The 18,097-nt window shown below is 48.0% G+C and overlaps 2 protein-coding genes across 2 annotated transcripts; one reads left to right on the forward strand and one right to left on the reverse strand.

Moving 5' to 3' along the window:
• The first annotated feature begins 594 nt into the window (after positions 1-594).
• LOC101757388 lies at positions 595-1,629 on the forward strand. The gene has a single exon (XM_004959433.3). It carries the CDS (start codon positions 770-772, stop codon positions 1,235-1,237), a length of 468 nt encoding a protein of 155 aa, XP_004959490.2. The 5' UTR covers positions 595-769; the 3' UTR covers positions 1,238-1,629.
• A 3,610-nt stretch (positions 1,630-5,239) lies between these two features.
• LOC101765479 (serine/threonine-protein kinase RIPK) lies at positions 5,240-8,140 on the reverse strand. Its single transcript, XM_004956884.3, has 4 exons — positions 7,592-8,140; positions 7,369-7,504; positions 6,896-7,032; positions 5,240-6,208 (listed from the first exon to the last, which is right to left on the reverse strand). The coding sequence occupies exons 1-4, from the start codon at positions 7,991-7,993 to the stop codon at positions 5,504-5,506; spliced, it is 1,380 nt and encodes a 459-aa protein (XP_004956941.1). The 5' UTR covers positions 7,994-8,140; the 3' UTR covers positions 5,240-5,503.
• Positions 8,141-18,097: the final 9,957 nt, after the last annotated feature.

Genomic DNA, 18,097 nt, shown 5'->3' on the forward strand with positions numbered 1-18,097 from the left:
CTTTGTCTTTTTGTAGGAAGCAGGTTTGGTGTTCCTTTGTGATCCTTCTCTAGTTACAATAGGCAGCAAGCAGCTGCAGCCTGCAGCAGCATCAGGCATGTGCAGGAACATCAATGAAGCAGTGCAGGTGCAAGCAAGCAGCTGTGAGCTGCTAAATCTTAATTCAAAACCGGCAGAGTACTTTCTTTCAAAAAAATTGGTACAGTAAAAGACACAATTAGAGAAGGAAAATATGACCTCAAGTAGAAGAACCTACTACTATTCAGTTGCATACACTCGGTAAACACCAGGCATCAAGAACGAGCAGATACTTTATCGTTCATCATCAAATTAATGCATATGTTAGTCTGTTATACAATGCCATCAAGCATTGCCCCGGGGAAAAAAAACACTAGCAACACTAGCAGCAAATGACCTCAGTTTCCGATTCAGGATCATGCCGTGCAAACCCACGGCGAGGAATGTCCGCAGCCACCCATATTGTCACCCACAATCTTCAGGTTCTGGACACCCGATCTCTGCCAGAAGAAGCCGGGGCTCAAGAAACAAAACTGGGGCCACCTGTCAGTCAACTGAAGTAAAGCAGGGTGAGAATTTGCAGAGGTTTTTGCACAGCTTTCCGTTCATACCGTACGATCGGAAAGAGGAAAAGGACAGGATTCGTTCATGCTCGAGTGCATCGTCATCCTACACGAGATCGAAGCTCCAAAAACCTCCCAAGTTTCCCAATCCGACGCTTTCCCAAAGCACCCGGCGGCGCAGTTCCCCAATGGCATCGGACGGCGACCTCGTCCTCATGGAATCCCGACCCGCCGCCGCCACACCGCCCCCAATCGCAGCGGCACCGCCACCCGCCCCCGCCGCCGCCGTCCCCGCGGTACGCTCTCCCCTATCCCGCTACGCGCGTCTCGCGTTCCTCGCGCTCGCCGCGCTGACCTCCGCGGCGTGGTTCGTCGAGCCATTCGCGGCGGCCGCCGACGGGCTCCGCCTCCCCTGGCCGGCCGTCGTGGCCACCGTCCTGCTCTTGACCGCGCTTTTCTACGCTTCGGTCAGCCTCCTCTGGTCCTTCTTCTTGCCCCGCTCGCCACCCGCCGCCACCGCGGTGGTGCAGTGGGAGAGGGCCGGGGCGATCGCCGTCGCCGTCATAGTCGCCGCCTTGGGGATTGCGGTCGCGGCCGCGGCCTGCATTGTTGCCGCCGGTAGATCGGCTTATGCGTACGAACCGGCTCGCAGCTGATATACACGGTGGTGGTTTCATTCGACTGCGATTTATAGATTTTATATAATAATTTTGTTGTGATTCACATTGTGGTTTCTCCACTGATACATTTGGGTAGAGTCTACAGGTATATAGAGTGTATGTGCAACATATATTATACAGTTCTGTGAGAGATAGGTATTAGGTAGCGTTTGATGGTGGAATCAGTGAGGAAGAGTATTATTGGTCTTCGTGACAATGTAATGTTGTCTTTTTTCACAATAATCATTTAGCAAAATGAATCTCTGAAGAAGTGCAGATTGAGGGGGTGTTTGGTTATTTAGAACCTCCTAAAATTTTTGTCACATCGAATGTTTAGATACTAATTAGAAGTATTAAACATAGATTAATTATAACACCAATTGCACAGATGGAGGCTAATTTGCGAGGCGAATCTATTAAGCCTAATTACTCCATGATTTGACAATGTGATGCTACAGTAAATATGTGCTAATGATGGACTAATTAGGCTTAATAGATTCGTCTCGCGAATTAACCTCCGTCTGGGTAATTAGTTTTATAATTAGCTCATGTTTAGTCTTCCTAATTAGCCTTCGAATATTCGATGTGACATGAATTTTAGTCCGGAATAAAGATCCAAACACCCCCTGAGGAAACAAAAATATGTTCAGAGTTTGCTGGTTATCTTCAGTTCTTACTGACTACTGAGCATACTGAGTAATCTATTAATGACTTCATCTCTCCAAACATAACTGAAATGGATATTTCATATTTGTGCATTACATGAACAAATCTAGTGCTTTGTACTAGTGACCATGCTATTATTCTCTCAATTAGAATAAGGGTATAGTAGTACAAGTGCAATATATGTGCCCTAAGGGGCAAAAACAGAGCTACTCCATTTGATAGGGTAGTATACTCCTGAAAATTGAGCAGTAAGAGTCCTTCTAAAACAGTTGAGCTATAAAATCTATACACTTGAAAAAATATGCCATTATTACCCAGGATGTCGAATGAATTAATCTGTACAATCACTTGATAGTTTCCATTAAGTATTAAGGTCCATGCTAGGAGCTGATTATACTTTTGATTCTGAAAGATCTTAATGTACTCAAACTTTCTTGAATTCATTTAGCATGGTATGTGATGAACTGGTGAGTGGTGACCCAAACTCTTGTTTGAAGAAAAGTATCCTAAACAATTTCGCTTTACACCCCCTAAAGTTTCTCGATGCAAGATGATGCTGTGGAACTTAATTTATTTTACTGATGGTATACCCAGCAAATGTCAGGCCATTACTCTACATTTTAAGGCATAAAGCATCTGTCGCTGTCAGTGTTGATTAATGCTAGGGAGCTCATATATCTGCTATAGCAAAAGTAAGAAAATGCTGCAAAAGTGTCAAATGATAAATATTTGACATGCATGACCCTTGGTAACCACCATATGATGTCATACATGGCACAAAGTTAAAGGTTTCCTTTGATCCAGCACAATAATTTTGGGAACAGACGGCAAATTAGAGCCAGCATTGATTAGTAAATTATGAGCATCACTTCATTGAGATTATGTAACATTCTGTTTGCAAAGCATCAATTCGTTGTGGTTTCAATTGGAGTTAGATGGCCTTCTCTAGATTAGAAGGATGAGAGGGGGGGGGGGGGCTATAAACATTTTTTCCATTTTAGAATAGTTTACTACTTTGGAATCCTAAAAGCATTGCTGCATTTTTTTTTACTATTTGTGCATAGACCAGGAATGTTTCCATCTTAACTGAGCCCATCTTGACTTTTGACTGGTTTCTTTTGTGCCTTTTTATGCAAATTCCCATGATTGTCATGATCAGTTATCACTAACTAATCTTTTGCTAATCTTCTTTTGGAGTTGTACTATTAAGTACCACAAGGAGAACTCATTTGGCATGGGTATGTGGTAAACTGGTGACCCAGAAGTAGTAGAGCACTCCTTTTTGAAGAAAAAGAAGAATAAGAATCTCAACAATTTTTTACACTCCCTGAAGTTTCCTAATGCAATAGGATGCTGTGGAACTTACTTCCACTGATTGTACGTACAGCAAATGCAGACTGTTACTCTACATTGTAAGGCCCAAAGCATCTGTGCTGTTACAGTGCTGGTTGATTAATGCTAAGGAGCTCATGTCTTGCTATGTGCTTACTGCTTAGCCAAAGTAAGAAAATGATGCAGAGGGGAAACTAATCCAGATTTGATTTGACCGTTAGTAATCATCATTTAGTGTCATGCATGGCACAACTTATCAGTTCCCTTCAATCCAGCACATTAATTTTGGAAACAAATACCCAACCAGATCCAGCATTTACTAGAAAATTATGAGCATCCCTTCGATCCAGTACCGTTCTGTTTACAAGCATCAGTTCCATTGTTCTCAGTTCAGCATTCTGTTTGTATTAAAAGGACCAGAGGGGGGAATGATTTGAGCATTTGGCAGGAGGTATTTTGCTAATTGGAAAGTTTTGATGAATGCAAAATTTAGTTAAAGAATCTACAAACATTCCTTTTCCTTTAGAGTAACTTGATACATTTGGCACTCATATAATTGGAATTCTAAAAGAATTGCTGCATTATTTTTTATTTGTGCATAGTCTTGGAATATTTCTTTCTTGCTTAGTGATCCCTCTTCTGTCTCCATCCATGTCTTTTTAAGCAAATCTCTATAGTTGTGATCACAACTCCTTTATTGCAACCTGTAGAATCTTCCTGGCAGTATCAAGTCTGCTTTCAAATTACTATTGGCCTGTATATCTATGTTTCTTTTTTTTTTGTACAGAATTATTCGTCGAATGAGGCCATTTAATCATGATAGTGGCGCAGGTTTTCCATGTATGTGTTATTCTGGATAAAATGCATTTTTCAGTGGAACATTGTCTTTTGAGTATTTATGTTGAGCATACGTCAGTTTCTGTTTCTGAAGTTTTATGCTTTCCTCCTAAAGCATCCAGGTTAGAGTAGAAACAGGAGTTTAGGTAACGATTTTTTACGTGTGATTGCTATCTGTTCCATGACAGCATGAGCGTTATATTGATATTGATATGTGAGACATCTAATTTACTTGTGGAAGCTCTTCTATTTTCATTCTGGAAGCTCTTTTCAATTCACATTTTTTGAATTATGTCTTTTGCAAATATGATTGATAAAATAGATAGATGTGCAGAAAACTTTGTTGGCAGAGCTATGCAGTGGAAAAGGTAATGTGTGCATATCTGGGTAACAAAGCTTGAACTCTCTTGGTGAAACTGGACATGGAGGCACCTCACATTATGTACTGCTATACTGATGATATCTGTTCATTGACACTTCAATTATCTCCTGAATGTTTATTGAGCTGCTTCTGAACTTCCTTCAGTCAACAGGTTTTAGTTGAAGCTTACCATCCACAAACCTATTGGTGTAACCTGGATCCCTTTTGCGGCGGTTTTTGTTGTCAGGTGAGTTATGCTTGCCCATTTGACCCAGCATTCCTATTTACTGATGCAACACTTGTTCAGTCCAAGTAGATATTGCTATTATCTGACACTATCAACATCTTTTGATGTGTCAGTTCTATTTACAATCCTTTCGCCTGTATAATTTCTAGTTTTCCAAATAGTGGACTGCTGAATGTCACTGCTGTTGTTGACGTATCTTTTGTTTGTTCGGGTAGCCTTAGAAACATCTTCTCACAGTCACAGGTTTGTGATTTATGCTTGCTATCCTCAGAAGCTGCTGATGCAACTCTGACCCTTTTTGGCATTCTTCGTTTACCAGGTGAGTAATGTTTGCCCCCCAATGTAGTATTTTACTGATGCAATGTGTGTCCAGTCCAGCTCGCTATGGTGCTATTAGTATTAACGGACGTCATCAACATATTTTTATTCTAGTGTCAGTTTCACTTTACATTATTTCCTTGTTCCATTTTTGTCATTTCACCTATAAACATAAGCTCATGGTAGTTTTCCAAATATTGGACTGGAAAACGATTAGGAAATGCAAGGAACTAGCCACTTCACCAAACCATTTCCTTTTACACAACATCTTTGTGCAACAAACCTTGCAAGTCCAAGCTGGACTTTCATCACACTATTCTTGCATACCCTGTACTTTCCTAACACCTAACATCCACTATCGCTATCAAGAAGAAAAAGAAACAAGAATCGCAATCTCCGAACTAATCCAAGCCAATGTGACATTGTGTCACATCTCTAGTAGTATGTACACACACACACCCTTTTTAAAAAAATCCTACTCGTCACTTCCCGCTCCTGCCTCCTACGCCCCCCTCTCCTGGCGGTGGCTGGACGCCCTCCTCTGCCGCCGGATCGCGCCAGTGTAATCGTCACCGCCGACCATCCCATCCCGGCTGTGGAGCACAATGCCGGCGTGGATCGACGAGTTGGGGTACTTCTGGCGGTGCCTGTCCTGGTGGCTCTGGTGCTGCTGTGGCCGGTGCGGCTTCTTCTCCTCGACCTCCACCTTGACGCCCACCACCTTGTCATCCTCCACGCTGATGGTGAACACGAACGGGCCGGCGGGGAAGAAGTCGTCCATGCCGAGCACGGGCTCCAGGGCCTTGACCACCTCCCGCATCGTTGGCCGGGACTTGGGGTTCTGGCTGAGGCACTTGTAGGCCACGATGGCGGCCACCTCGGCGCCCCTGCACGAGTACTGGCACTCCAGGGCCGGGTCCATGACCCTGTACAGCCTGTCGGGGTGCTTGAGGTACGGCCTGGCCCAGTCCACCAGGTTCTGCTCCCGCGGCCGCCGCGCCCGGTCCACCGACTGCCGGCCCGAGAGCAGCTCCAGCAGCACCACGCCGAAGCTGTACACGTCACTCTTGGCGGTGAGGTGCCCCGTCAGGATGTACTCGGGCGCCGCGTACCCGTGGGTCCCCATGACACGCGTCGTCACGTGCGTCTCGTCGCCCTGCGGCCCGTCCTTGGCCAGCCCGAAGTCGGACAGCTTGGTGTTGTAGTCCTGGAATCACATCAGTATGGAGGAAGATACAGTTAGGTGAAAGATCACCAACTTTCCGAAAAAAAAAGAAAGATCACTTGGATATGCAGATGTATACTCGTATACGATGCATCGAGATATTAGTGGTCTCTGCTAGGACTGTTCACGTACTAATAGACCGTGGGGTACTTGTGTGGGATAAGCTGACAGTTATGGTTCGGATATTTTGGTTAGGTGGATGATGTGAATGTAGGATAGACAGCCAGTGATTTTCTCAAGTTTGGCGTGTATCCAAGAATCTTCCGAGCTCCAATCAGGGTCAAGGCTGCCCATAATGTACGCTCTAGCAAGGTGTAAGTTCAGAAACGTGTGGCGCTGCTGGACACTACTTACTCAAATGGTCACTTGGGTGACTCAGCGGTCAAAAAGGTAAATTAAGATTTATTTCAAAGTTAAAAAAGTTTATACATGCTATGATGGAACTTGGGCCCCCAGACTTTTCATTTAACCTTCCGTTGAGCACTTCGATTATTTTATCGATCACCGGTGTGACGTGTGTCAGCCTATCCCGTTTGTTGGTAACTAACGTTTCCAGATGATGGTGAGCTTGCATTTCAGAACCGCGTCTTTCTTTGGGCGACTGGCTAGTGCTGGGACGGAAAGTACTACGAGTGTCTGACGAAAGCGAAACAGGGAATATTTGCTCACCGAGTCGAGCAGGATGTTGGAGGCCTTGAAGTCGCGGTAGATCACCGGCGGGTCGGCGTCGTGGAGGAAGGCGAGGCCCTTGGCCGCGCCCACGGCGATCTTCATCCTCGTCATCCATGGGAGGGCGCCGTTGATGCCTGCAGCGAAAAGGACGTTCCGGATGAGTTTCCTCCCCGGCATTGACCAATATAGGCAAGCAGGAAATAATCCTGATATTTTTTGTTCCCGACATGAGATCTGGCATCTAATTTAATAAAGAAGTAGTTGTTCCTCTGGAAGGCACATTACAGTTCACCTAGCCCTATGACTTTCCACAAAGGAAGCAGAGACTAGAGGCAGGGGACAAAGACTATCAGCGCTATGAGCTTAAATTTTCAAATTGGCAATTTTCTTTGCTTGTTGGGCTCAAAAACGACCGAATTAGCACGCCAGACGACCAAATTGGCAAACTTGAAGCGGAAAAAGGAGCTCACTTTTGAAGAGGTGGTTCTCCAGGCTCCCGAAGCTCATGTACTCGTACACCAGCATCCGGTGCTCGGCCTCGTAGCAGTAGCCGATCAGCTTCACCAGGTTCTTGTGCCTCAGCTGCCCGAGGAAGAATACCTCGGCCTGCCCAAATTCAGCAAACGATTAGCGTTCCGATCCGACCGAGCACGTGCATTGTCGTGGGAAACTCTGTTCCGCGGCGGCGCTCACCAGCCACTCCTTGTGCCCCTGCGTGCCGCCTTCCAGGTCGAGGTACTTGATGGCGACGTCCTGCGCGCGCAGGCCCGGGCGGAGGGCCTCATCGACGGCGCCCCTGTAGACGGGGCCGAACCCGCCGCAGCCGAGGTAGTTGGCGCGGGAGAAGTTTGCCGTGGCGGCGCGGAGCTCGGCGTACGTGAAGGCGTGCAGGTTGGAGCCGGAGAGCGTGAGCGACAGGTCCTCGGGGGACAGCATCTCCGACGAGCTGAGGCTCGTGAACGACATCCGCGACGACGACCTCGGGCTGTCCTTGCCCCTCACCTGCCGCCGCCGCGGCGTCGAGTCGTCGTCCTCGACCGCCGCGCTGCCGCCAACGCAGCACAGGTACGACCTCCAGTTCTGGGCGCCGGCCATGTCGATCGAATTGATCGGGCTGAGGAATGCGATTGAGCCGCGCGTGCAGAGCAGAGGAGAGGAGGAGCTCAGGGGAGGTAGAGGCTGGAGGGACCGGAGAAGAAGAGAGGAGGCTTGGCCGCTTGGGGGTTGGGGAGAAACGCAGGTGTCCAGGCCTTTATATAAGCAAGCACGCGCGGCCGGGGAGATGGCAACGGCCGGCACCGGCTCGCGCGCGTGGCCGCGCCAGCACAACCCCGATGGATGGCAGCCGCGCGCACGGATGGGCTTGACCCCGCCCCCGCCCTTCTGGCGCACACCGCACCCACACCTACGACTACGAGCTCGGGCAGCAACAGCAGCGCGGCGAAACCAAAACCGCGGGTGATGTGACGGCCGCAAACAGGGGACAACACAGGGAGGAAACAAAAGAAAACCCCACCACTAGACAACAACCCCGCACGGAGGCGTGTGCAGGGGTGGTAGCTGGGGGACGCAGCGGCGTCGTCACCGCTCGTCCGCTCCCACCGGCCTCCCAGGCTGCAACCGGGTGAGTGACTCTGTGAATGTGCTGCGCTGCGCCACACCTACGAATAATTCAATGGTCTAGCGAGCCAATAGAAAGCTGTTTTTACTGCCCTGCTACCGCTACCGGCTGATCGAGCGCTTTCGTGCGACGGCAGCCGTGGATTTATGCTCGTTTGGGGGCAGTAGTTTGTGTGGCTTTGCAAGCTGTGGGGAAGGTGAAGTGAAATATGGGAGGGGATATGGCCTAGCCAGCTGGGGCATAACGAAATTGTCCACCGCCGCCGTTGTTTAGCCCGGATGAAGCCATAGGGGTAGTGTTAACGTCAGAACAGTTTTGCAAGTAACCTACCTCGATCATGCTTCATCACTGGTACGATGATGGGGTACTGGTCCAAGCGCTACAGAACATAAGCTAGCTGCTAGCACTAAACTAGAGGTTGGGGTCAGCCGATTGGAGGCTTTGTTCGTGTGCCGCCTAACCTAATCCTAGTACCAACTTGGAGGGGCCGGGCCATGGAATGTGATTCCTGCGTATCTTTATCTTCAGATCTCTCCCTTTCTCTCCGTGTGCTCGAACAAAGGAAACGCTAGCGGAAAGTCTACAGCAGCGCGCGCGTCGTCAGTCGTCACGTGCTGCATATCCCTGTTGGGCAACCGATGTTTTTTTTTCCTGCTTTTGGGATCTTTCTGTCCCTGTCCGAGCGAAAGGGAGGGGGAAAACCTACCCTATCCTAGTATCCTTGCCAACAGAGCTAGAGACATTTCTTTTTTATGGAACGCAAGCTAGCTACAGACACTGCAATATGCCCAGTATCTGAATTCTGAAACACCCTACACACGAGATCTCTCTTCCGGTTATAGAATTGGGGAGGACAATATTCTGTCCACTCCTACACAGACAGCTCAATGATGAGGCCAACACATAACAGTTGAGCATGCAAGAAGCCCATGCGGTGTTGTGGCAGCAGCTGTATGCCTGTATTGTCTGTCCACGAGTTGGAACTCAACCGATTTCCCAAGATGTTTGTAGGATCAGGGACGGCCGGAGCCTGACACGTTTGCGATCTCCGTAGGAGAGATCTGGGACTGGATTATTCTAACCCGTACGACCTTCTTCAGGTGCAGAGAGAACCAAAACCAATGATTCCTGTCAGGAAACTTCTTCCAGGAAAATGTCAGGAAAAGGAACAGAAGCCACAGGTGTTTTTTCGTGCACCGGCGAGGAAAGAAACGTTCCCGTCAGCAATGGGCCGGTCTCTCCGTTTGCACAACTCAGCAGCTCGACTCGCAGCTAATCAGAAATGATTCGGTACTTGAGGCTGGGGCGCGCCAAGTGGCTGGACCAGCGTTTTACTCTAGCCGATTCTCCACCTCCAATTCCAGGGTCTTCTTTCACGTTTCCTGCCGAGAAGAGGTTAAAATAGACGATTATAAGCATTCTGCACAGAGTGGAATTTCTGACTAAGTAGGGTTTGCGGTTTCCTTTAAGCATCAACACAATTTTTTTTTAAAAAAAATACATGGCACGTCGTCATCATCCAGTCGAAGTTTCACAAGTTTTGCTGGTCCAATCCTGATCAGGGATAGGTGGGGGGGTTCTTCCATGTGGAATTTCTTACGGAGGCACCGATTTGAAAATCACCCCACGAGGCGAAACATCTAGAAGAAAATTAAATAGTGAAAATGAAATCGCATACGGCCATGATAGTAGGAGGATCATCACGTAGAATTCGCTGTCAGAGTCTTAACCCCGTGATCTCCCCATCGCTGTCCACTAAATATTTCTGCACACCGCAGCCGTCCGAACAGAGCAGAGCCTCTAGGACCAAATATACGACGCTAAGATCTGGTGGCATGATGATAAAATTGATAATGATGAGTTTCATCGAAGCCCCTGAATTTTTCTGTTGCGGCGAGTATGTGTTTTTAATGGAGAAAGGGCCCGCCGACCAGACACGCCGGGCGATCAGCTGAACACGTACGCCGTTCGTCCCCCCATCATCCTTGTTCGGACACCAGGCAGGCTGCAGAGCCTCGACCAATGATAGAGCTCGGCAAATTCAACTCACCCCACCAACGAAAAGCAAACCCCTCTAGATGCGGTGAGCAGCGCCCTCGGACGACCAGGCCACCCCCCGGACGCCACAGCGCCCAGCGCGGCAGCGCCCCTGAGCGCAACCACCGAGCGCACGCACGGGGCACGACACGAACGAAGCTGCGTGTGCGTACGCGGGTGGCGTCGGCTCGCCCGTCGCTTCCACGCCCGATACGTGGCCGACCGCGCCGGCCCGCGCGGCGGGGTCCGAGTCCGACCGGCTCTGAGGCGGGGAGGCGCGCCACGTGTTGGCTCGGCCCCGACCGACCGACCCCGCCGGGGGTCTCCGGCGCCGACGGCGTTGAAGTAAAAGGGCAAAGGCTGCCGCCGCGCGATCCGATCCCTCCCCCCACCCCAACAGAACGCGTTTTGGACTTTTTGGGAGGTGACGAATCGTGGATCGCGTCGAACGGATGGATGGACGGACGCACCGCACGTGGAGCGGAGCCGGCGTTTTTCAGGTGGGGGGCGTCGTCGGGTTTGTGATTTTGTCCGTTCGCGCTCGCGCCCGTGGCTCCGTGCTAGGGCCCCGGCGGGCGGCGGCCCATGCCCGTGGCCACGGCCATATTTTCCACGCCGTCCAGGTGAAAGCGGCGGACAGCAGGGACAGGCTCGCCCAGGGAAACGTTCAGGTTACGCCGGCGATCCTGATACGACGTGTCGCTGTCGGTGTCGAGCGCACGCAGGAGTTCGGAGCGCGCACGGCGGGACGCGTCCCCGTCCCGTCCCCTGAGGTGGCTGGTCGGCGGTCGCTGCAAGCGTGAGATGTTCCAGCCACGTGGCTGCTGCGAGACGGCAGCATGTACGGGTTGCAGCCTTGGAGAGCAACCGATCCTACGGTGTGCACGTCACGTGCCTGATGAAGTTACTGCCGAGTGTAGTGTACAACCGTGCATCAGCTCCTCACGCCTCAGTGCCTCACACTCCGCGATCACGCTTTAGCTACGGCCGTGTGTCCTGCGCACTTCGGTGATCCCGTCTCGTCGCTTCGCAACGAACACAAGGTCCCAGAAATTCTCCTCACCCATGAGCCACCTTCCCGTGATGGCCGTATCATCCGGCTCGCCTGGTAGCGGAGTCCGTCACGGATCACCAATCGATCGATCGACCTCACCATCTCGACGCCACGGCGAATACATCCGAGAGGCCCAAATCTCGGCTGTTACGTGCATGACGGAACCTTCCCGGAGTGGCAGCGCGGCACGGCGGCATCTGCCTTGGCAAGCGACCGGTGCTGCCCTCACCCGCCGATCAAAATCTTACGTGTAGCCGGCCGGCCCGGCCGCCGCCGTCGCTGTCAGACTGTATCGGAAGCCAGAAAAATATCTCCGGTCCAGACCGGGTGGCCAGCGTGCGTACGTAGCGAGTCTAGCGGCGACCCATCTCTATTTCGCGCGTGAGGCTTGGCGTTTCGTCGCGGGAATTATAAAAAGTGAAAGAACCGGAGATTTTCATGACTTGTTGGAGCGGCGAGATCAGGGAGCCTGCGGAACGGCGGCGTCAGCGATTCGTCAGCTTGAAGAAGGAAGAGTGGATTGCACGGGTGACTTTGGGTGATGAAGCAGCAGCACACGAAATGCTACGGGGTATTTGCATCATGCATTCGTAGTGGCAAACAAGCTGACTAATCGTCAGCAACTTCCAGTCTCTCCTTGTTCACTTAACTGTACAAGAGTGGTATGACAAATCAGAATGGGTCCTTTGGTTTAAGAACTCAGAACGTATTCTTAAATAAAACATAATCAAATGAAGAGATGCATGTCAGCATAAGGCAAGTCTCTGAAATGTGCATGCATCCCTACATTCAGAACTAGAAAGATCCTTCGCCTCTCCTCCAACAGTTTTTTGTTAAAGACTGAATGCATCATGCGTACATGCACTGTACGTAGCCTTGTAGCTATAGCTAGGATGATAGGTTGACCAAGGCTTCATTCATCTCCTTCTCTCTCTTTTTGTAAGAGAGTTGACTGAAACCTTCTAAAATATAAACTAGACCCAGCAATATCAATCTGAAATATCCTAACTGGTACCCCTAAATCCTATGAGCTATTTTATGACGATCTGGGTGAGGCAACTAATCTACTTAAATTGGCCGACCCCGTTCCGAATCAATCCGTTATGGGATTAGTCCCGGTTTCGATTGATTCTTCGTGGGCACATTGTTGAATTGGTGGTTTCAGCCTCCAAGCACCTTAATTATGTCTCAATGTCGACCGACCAGCTGGATGCCTTGCTTGACTGACATTGTGGATATACAGATATTTGCACCAACTACTTCCGCTGACGCGCGCTTGCATGTATGTTTTCTTTTCCAACTACTGACGTGTACATGTCGACTTCTACTAGAAAAACCATGAGGTTATTCCAATAACACCTCGATCAGGTCATCAGGTGCACAGCGTTTTGCATCCATCTTCTTGAAGTCAGTAATACGTAAGAGCACACAAAAATTTATTTTATTTTATCTTCCTCGCAACAACTTGATCGGCCATTTGTGATGAACACAGCATGCATCAGCCGCTAATAGAGGCTTCTAATTTCGATAAGATGAACAAGTCACGTTATTGTCCATTAATTTTTCACGTTTTGGCACGTAGATGATGACCTGTGAGGACTGAGGAGTCCCGGAATAGACTGGCAAAAATGACCTGGATGATGCTAATGCATAAATCACGCTTCCGTAATCTCGTTCGCAGTCTCACGTACCACCGTCCTAGCAACTGTTCTTGTAATAAAGAGCTATTCAGACGGCTTCTTCACAGTTTGCAGAAACTCTCGGGTAAGCATTTTGATGGGGACAAAAATATGAATTTGGAGGAAAGGAAAAGGAATTAACGGGCACGGAAATGATGTAACATAAAACCTATCATTTTCCAAATGAACTTAGTTCTCAGAGAACAGTGGCTCTTTCTTTTCTGTAACAAGGTTTCTGAAGAACACTGTTCACCAATCCTTGTCACCTTTTCAGTTGTAAACCGAACACTAACTATGATTTGCGATCACTCAAAGTTATCAATGCTCGTGATGCGAGCAGTACTGATGGATGATGGCTAGTTCTGAAAAATCAAGGACCCGAGTTATTACTGAAAAGATCAGGATCCGAGTTTCTCATACTTGTGGCATCACGACGAGATCCCATAGTTTAAGCCGGTCAGCATCAGCCGCAAGGAAGCAAACGTAGTACCACGCTGACCTGAGCTCCGTTTTGTTTGTAAACTGCCAACTGGATCTGCAGATGAGGCGAGAGTCAGACCATGCAAGTTGCGCAAGAAAACCCCGGAAAATCGCGTCATTTCTTCGGCAGTTTTTGCTGCGCGATGCGCACGCGCCGCCGCCGCTGGTTACGTTGTGTGATCGAGCTAGAAGAGGCTGGGGCAGTGACACCATGCTGAGTTGATCCTCGAGTCATCGTACAGGAGCTCGTCTCGTTGTGTTTCTCCGCCCGGGCAGGGGATGCCATCACCGGTTGCTTTCTGTGTTTTTGTTCTTGCGATCTGCGGTTTCTTGTGGGGAGCTGGAAACTCAAGCCGACCTGGAAGATTAAGCGTATAAGTCAGAACAAATTAAAGCTCGCCTTGACGAAATTTATGCATGTGGGTTGAGGACTCGGTAGGGTCGTCGCGAGATATTTTTGAAGTTTTAGTGACTACTCCATCCGTCCAGTTTTTTTAACTTTTTTAAATTCATATATTTTGTTATGAACTTAGATATACCTTACATTTATCTATGCATCTAGAAAAACCAAAACGACCTATAACTCTGATCAATATGAGACTCTGATCAATATGAGAAGCAGTGTGTACTTACTCAGTAATCAGTTCGAGAACGGGAACCGCAATCTGCAGAAGGATTACGTGAGTTCTGAGGATAGAATGACGCCAACCTGACTTAGCTTGGTGAGTTGGTGCAATCCAAACCAAATATCTGACTCGTTTCGTCTTCTTACGGAAAAAAAAAGAACTAGATTAATTGTCATGCGGTCAATGTTCCCTGATAGACTAATCTGGAGCTGTATGAGGCAGGCGAGATGAAAGTGATTGGGCCCTTCTCAAGTCTACCACATGGCATATATAAAAGGGGGTTCGAGAAGTCCCTGAGATGGAATGGAAGCCTGGTTTGGGAGCTGGGATTAAGCTAGTACCTCAGCAGGCTGGGGAGCAGGACCTTTTGTTCGTTTCCTCCGATCCATATATCACCTTCAGGAGCTGGATCAGGATCAAAGCATGCGAGCCATTCTTGCATCGGACATGATGTGGCGGCAACCCCGCATGCTCTGAGAAAGACATTGGCGCACATGAGAAATGCAAGCCGCGCGCAGCTGTAATTGGGTGAGTTCCTTTTTTTAAGTGTCGTAGCTAAGATCTGTATGTCTTTTGCCTTTAGTTTATCCCTTCACGAGCTCCGCCACCCGTTATTGATTTATTGTGGTGCATTTCCTTGTGTTTCACACGGGAGTTTATGCTATAACAGCTCAGGGCTGCGTGCTGCATCTTTTAGATTATGATGAGATACTCCTGGCTGTTGCATTTGCATCACGTAGAATCGAAAGTTTGTTAGAATAATCAGGCGCAGAAGACCATGAAATTCACGCCAACTTTGTGCTGGGCTGTAGTGGAACAACAGTTTGAGGATCAGAGTATAAGATCCGTGCGCGTTTTTGTTTTTTATGTGATGCGAGCGCGTGCAAAAAAAAAAAGAGACAGATTCATGTGTGTTGATTGACTGTCTTGAAATAATCCTGTGCAGGTATGAAACATGCCGTCCTGTGTATGCGATAATGTTTTTTGAAAAGGCCGTATGATAAATTCTAAGAACATTGAAAGGAAATCTTTAAACAGTGTGCGTTTTCACGTGATTTGTACTTCCACACGAGATTTCGCGCTTGCAAGGGTACCAGTACGACGATCTTCGAATCTGAGCTTCCAAGGCTGAAGATCGCATATCATTCTTTTTGTTTGAGAGCGTGAGAACAAGTGAAATACATTTTTCAAAGATGATCGAGGGCTACAAATCTACAGTATATTATCAATTTGATTTAGGCCCATTTAAACTTCTGGGCTATTTCTATAATGCTTTAGTGTTTTGCTCCGGACACTCATGATTGGGCCAAAGGCCATAAATCAGAATGGGCAATGGCAGCCCAATCTACATGGCCCATTTTTGTCTAAATAAAGATGGCCCACTAGCAGGTGCCTAAGCGCGGGCGATATTCGTTTTCATGGGCTTTTGTGGAAAACAAAGCGGAATTTCCATTTCTTCGTCACACTCACACTGTCACACAGAAGTACAGAACAGCACAGGTTCCCCTACCCATCTCCAGGTGTGACCGTGTGAGCCTCAATGACTCTGCAGCAGATGAACACCTTGGCTCTTTATCAAAAAAAAAAAACACCTTGATTGCCTGATTAGACGTGCATGATTGCCTGCTCGCCTGCACCCACGCTACCTTGCACCGATCAACACTTTGCCAAATTTTTTTTACGAAACATGAGGGGATCAAACCCTGCTGGATATATATTACTCAACAAAAGAACAGTTAAATTTCCAATCCTCTCGAACGATAATATGAGTAAAAATGATCTTGAAGCACAACATAGCACTATCAACTGACAGGTTGATTACTTTGAATATCCGGTCATTTCTTGCCATCCAAATACACCAACACATGAGGATTATGATTTCCATAAAAAACTGAATTTGAAGATGCGTTCTGAAGCTGTTGAGGATGGTGTAAGGCTCATTTGACAAGTTGACACAGGCTTATAGTGATCCAACATTCTTGGGTAAAAGGGCATTCTAGGAGAAGATGGAACAGAGTTTCTTCCTTATTATGTGCACACACTTTGCCACCTTTCCTCCTAAACAAACACTTTGCGGCCGGCTCGATTAATAAACAGTTCGACAGAAACTAATTGTAAAGTGCGATTTTTTTTCAAGGAACATAGGAAGAGACTAGTCCAACATATGCATGTGATGGTATCCAACATCCATGATTTTTTTTCCTTACGGGGTTTTTTGTTTTTGGCAACTCTCGTCACGTCCGGGAAGAGAGTAGCTCCTGGGACTGTAGAGTTGTTTTCACTATGCCTAATCGTACATGAACTGAACTGCTCGATAAGATAGCTCCAGCAAACTCCCGGACCACCTAAAACATCTTATATTGTGGGACCCAGTATGATGTTTCAGCCTTTAGGTGCATTTCCCCACTCAAGGAAAAAAAACTCATTGATGCTGAACTGCTCTCCAAATAAATGGCACGATGTGCTGACACTTTGATGGCGAGCCGGTGGTGTTTGGATACACCCCACTAAAATTTAGCACCTGCCACATCGGATGTTTGAATGCTAATTAGAAATATTAAATATAGGCTAATTACAAAACTAATTGCACATGGAGTCTAATTCACGAGACAAATCTATTAAAACTAATCAGTCCATGATTTGATAATGTGGTGCTACAGCAACCATTTGCTAATGACAGATTAATTTAGCTTAATAGATTCGTCTCGCGAATTAGCACAAGTTCCGTAATTAGTTTTATAATTAGCTTATGTTAGTCCTCCTAATTAGCCTCCGAATATTCAATGTGATACTGCTAAAATTTTGCACTAATGTCCAGGCAACCCCTTAGCGTCGGCGTCTCAACGTCGCTACTCCGCAAATATCTCTGCCATGGCTGCGGAATATCGCCGGCAACTCGCTGGCCGGCGGCCACGCGTCCCATGAATCTCGATCGCACAGTGCAGAGCCCTCTCGGAAGACGCAGCAAGAGAATCCACTGATCCACAGCAAAAGGGCACGTCAACATGGACACTTGTAGTAGTGTCCGAGACGGCGCTCCATCCCGCTCCGTTGCCGCCGTCACGTCGTTCAGTGTCCATTCCATTCGCGACGTCGTCATCACGCACGGCCGATGAGAGCCAATCACGAACGGCTATCCCACACCTCCGACGGAAAAAATATCTTCGCATCCCCTGGAACTGGAATGGAATGGATTCATTGCTGCGTCATCTTGTCTGTTATATTACCTCCACTGGCCAATCAGCATATCCTCCCCCGACCCCAATCATGCAATCGCCCAATCGCTTCTTGGGCTCCAAGCGTCACCAGTGGCGTCACGGTTGTAGTTTGGTACTTTGGTTCACTGCAAATGCAGGGCTTCCCAGGTTCAAATTTCGCTCAACACGTGCAACAGGAGGAGGATTCCAAGACTAGTGGCACAACAATCGTCTGAACATAATCTCAGGGGCTGTTTGGATACGAGGTGCTAAACTTTAACAGTGTCACATCGGATGTTCGGATGCTAATTAGGAGGACTAAACATGAGCTAGTTATAAAACTAATTGCAAAACCTTGTGCTAATTCTCGAAAATCATCTAATCCACATATTCCTACAGCCTGTGCCAACTAGATGCCAGAGAACTAGTGCTTCCTCCGTTCCACTTGTATAAACGTATAGCTATTCTACATTGATAAAACTTAATGGACGTTAGACGTACCCTA

The sequence above is a fragment of the Setaria italica genome, chromosome II (genome assembly GCF_000263155.2).
Source record: "Setaria italica strain Yugu1 chromosome II, Setaria_italica_v2.0, whole genome shotgun sequence".
Taxonomy (NCBI): Eukaryota; Viridiplantae; Streptophyta; class Magnoliopsida; order Poales; family Poaceae; genus Setaria; species Setaria italica.

Bases quoted from the DNA above. Each gene is read 5' to 3' on its own strand.
- LOC101757388 (XM_004959433.3), top strand. From the start codon at position 770: ATGGCATCGGACGGCGACCTCGTCCTCATGGAATCCCGACCCGCCGCC.
- LOC101765479 (XM_004956884.3), bottom strand. From the start codon at position 7,993: ATGGCCGGCGCCCAGAACTGGAGGTCGTACCTGTGCTGCGTTGGCGGC. The intron at 7,505-7,591 runs GTGAGCGCCGCC...GAATTTGGGCAG, and splicing joins AGGGGCACAAGGAGTGGCTG to GCCGAGGTATTCTTCCTCGG. The intron at 7,033-7,368 runs GTGAGCTCCTTT...TTTTCGCTGCAG, and splicing joins GGAGAACCACCTCTTCAAAA to GCATCAACGGCGCCCTCCCA.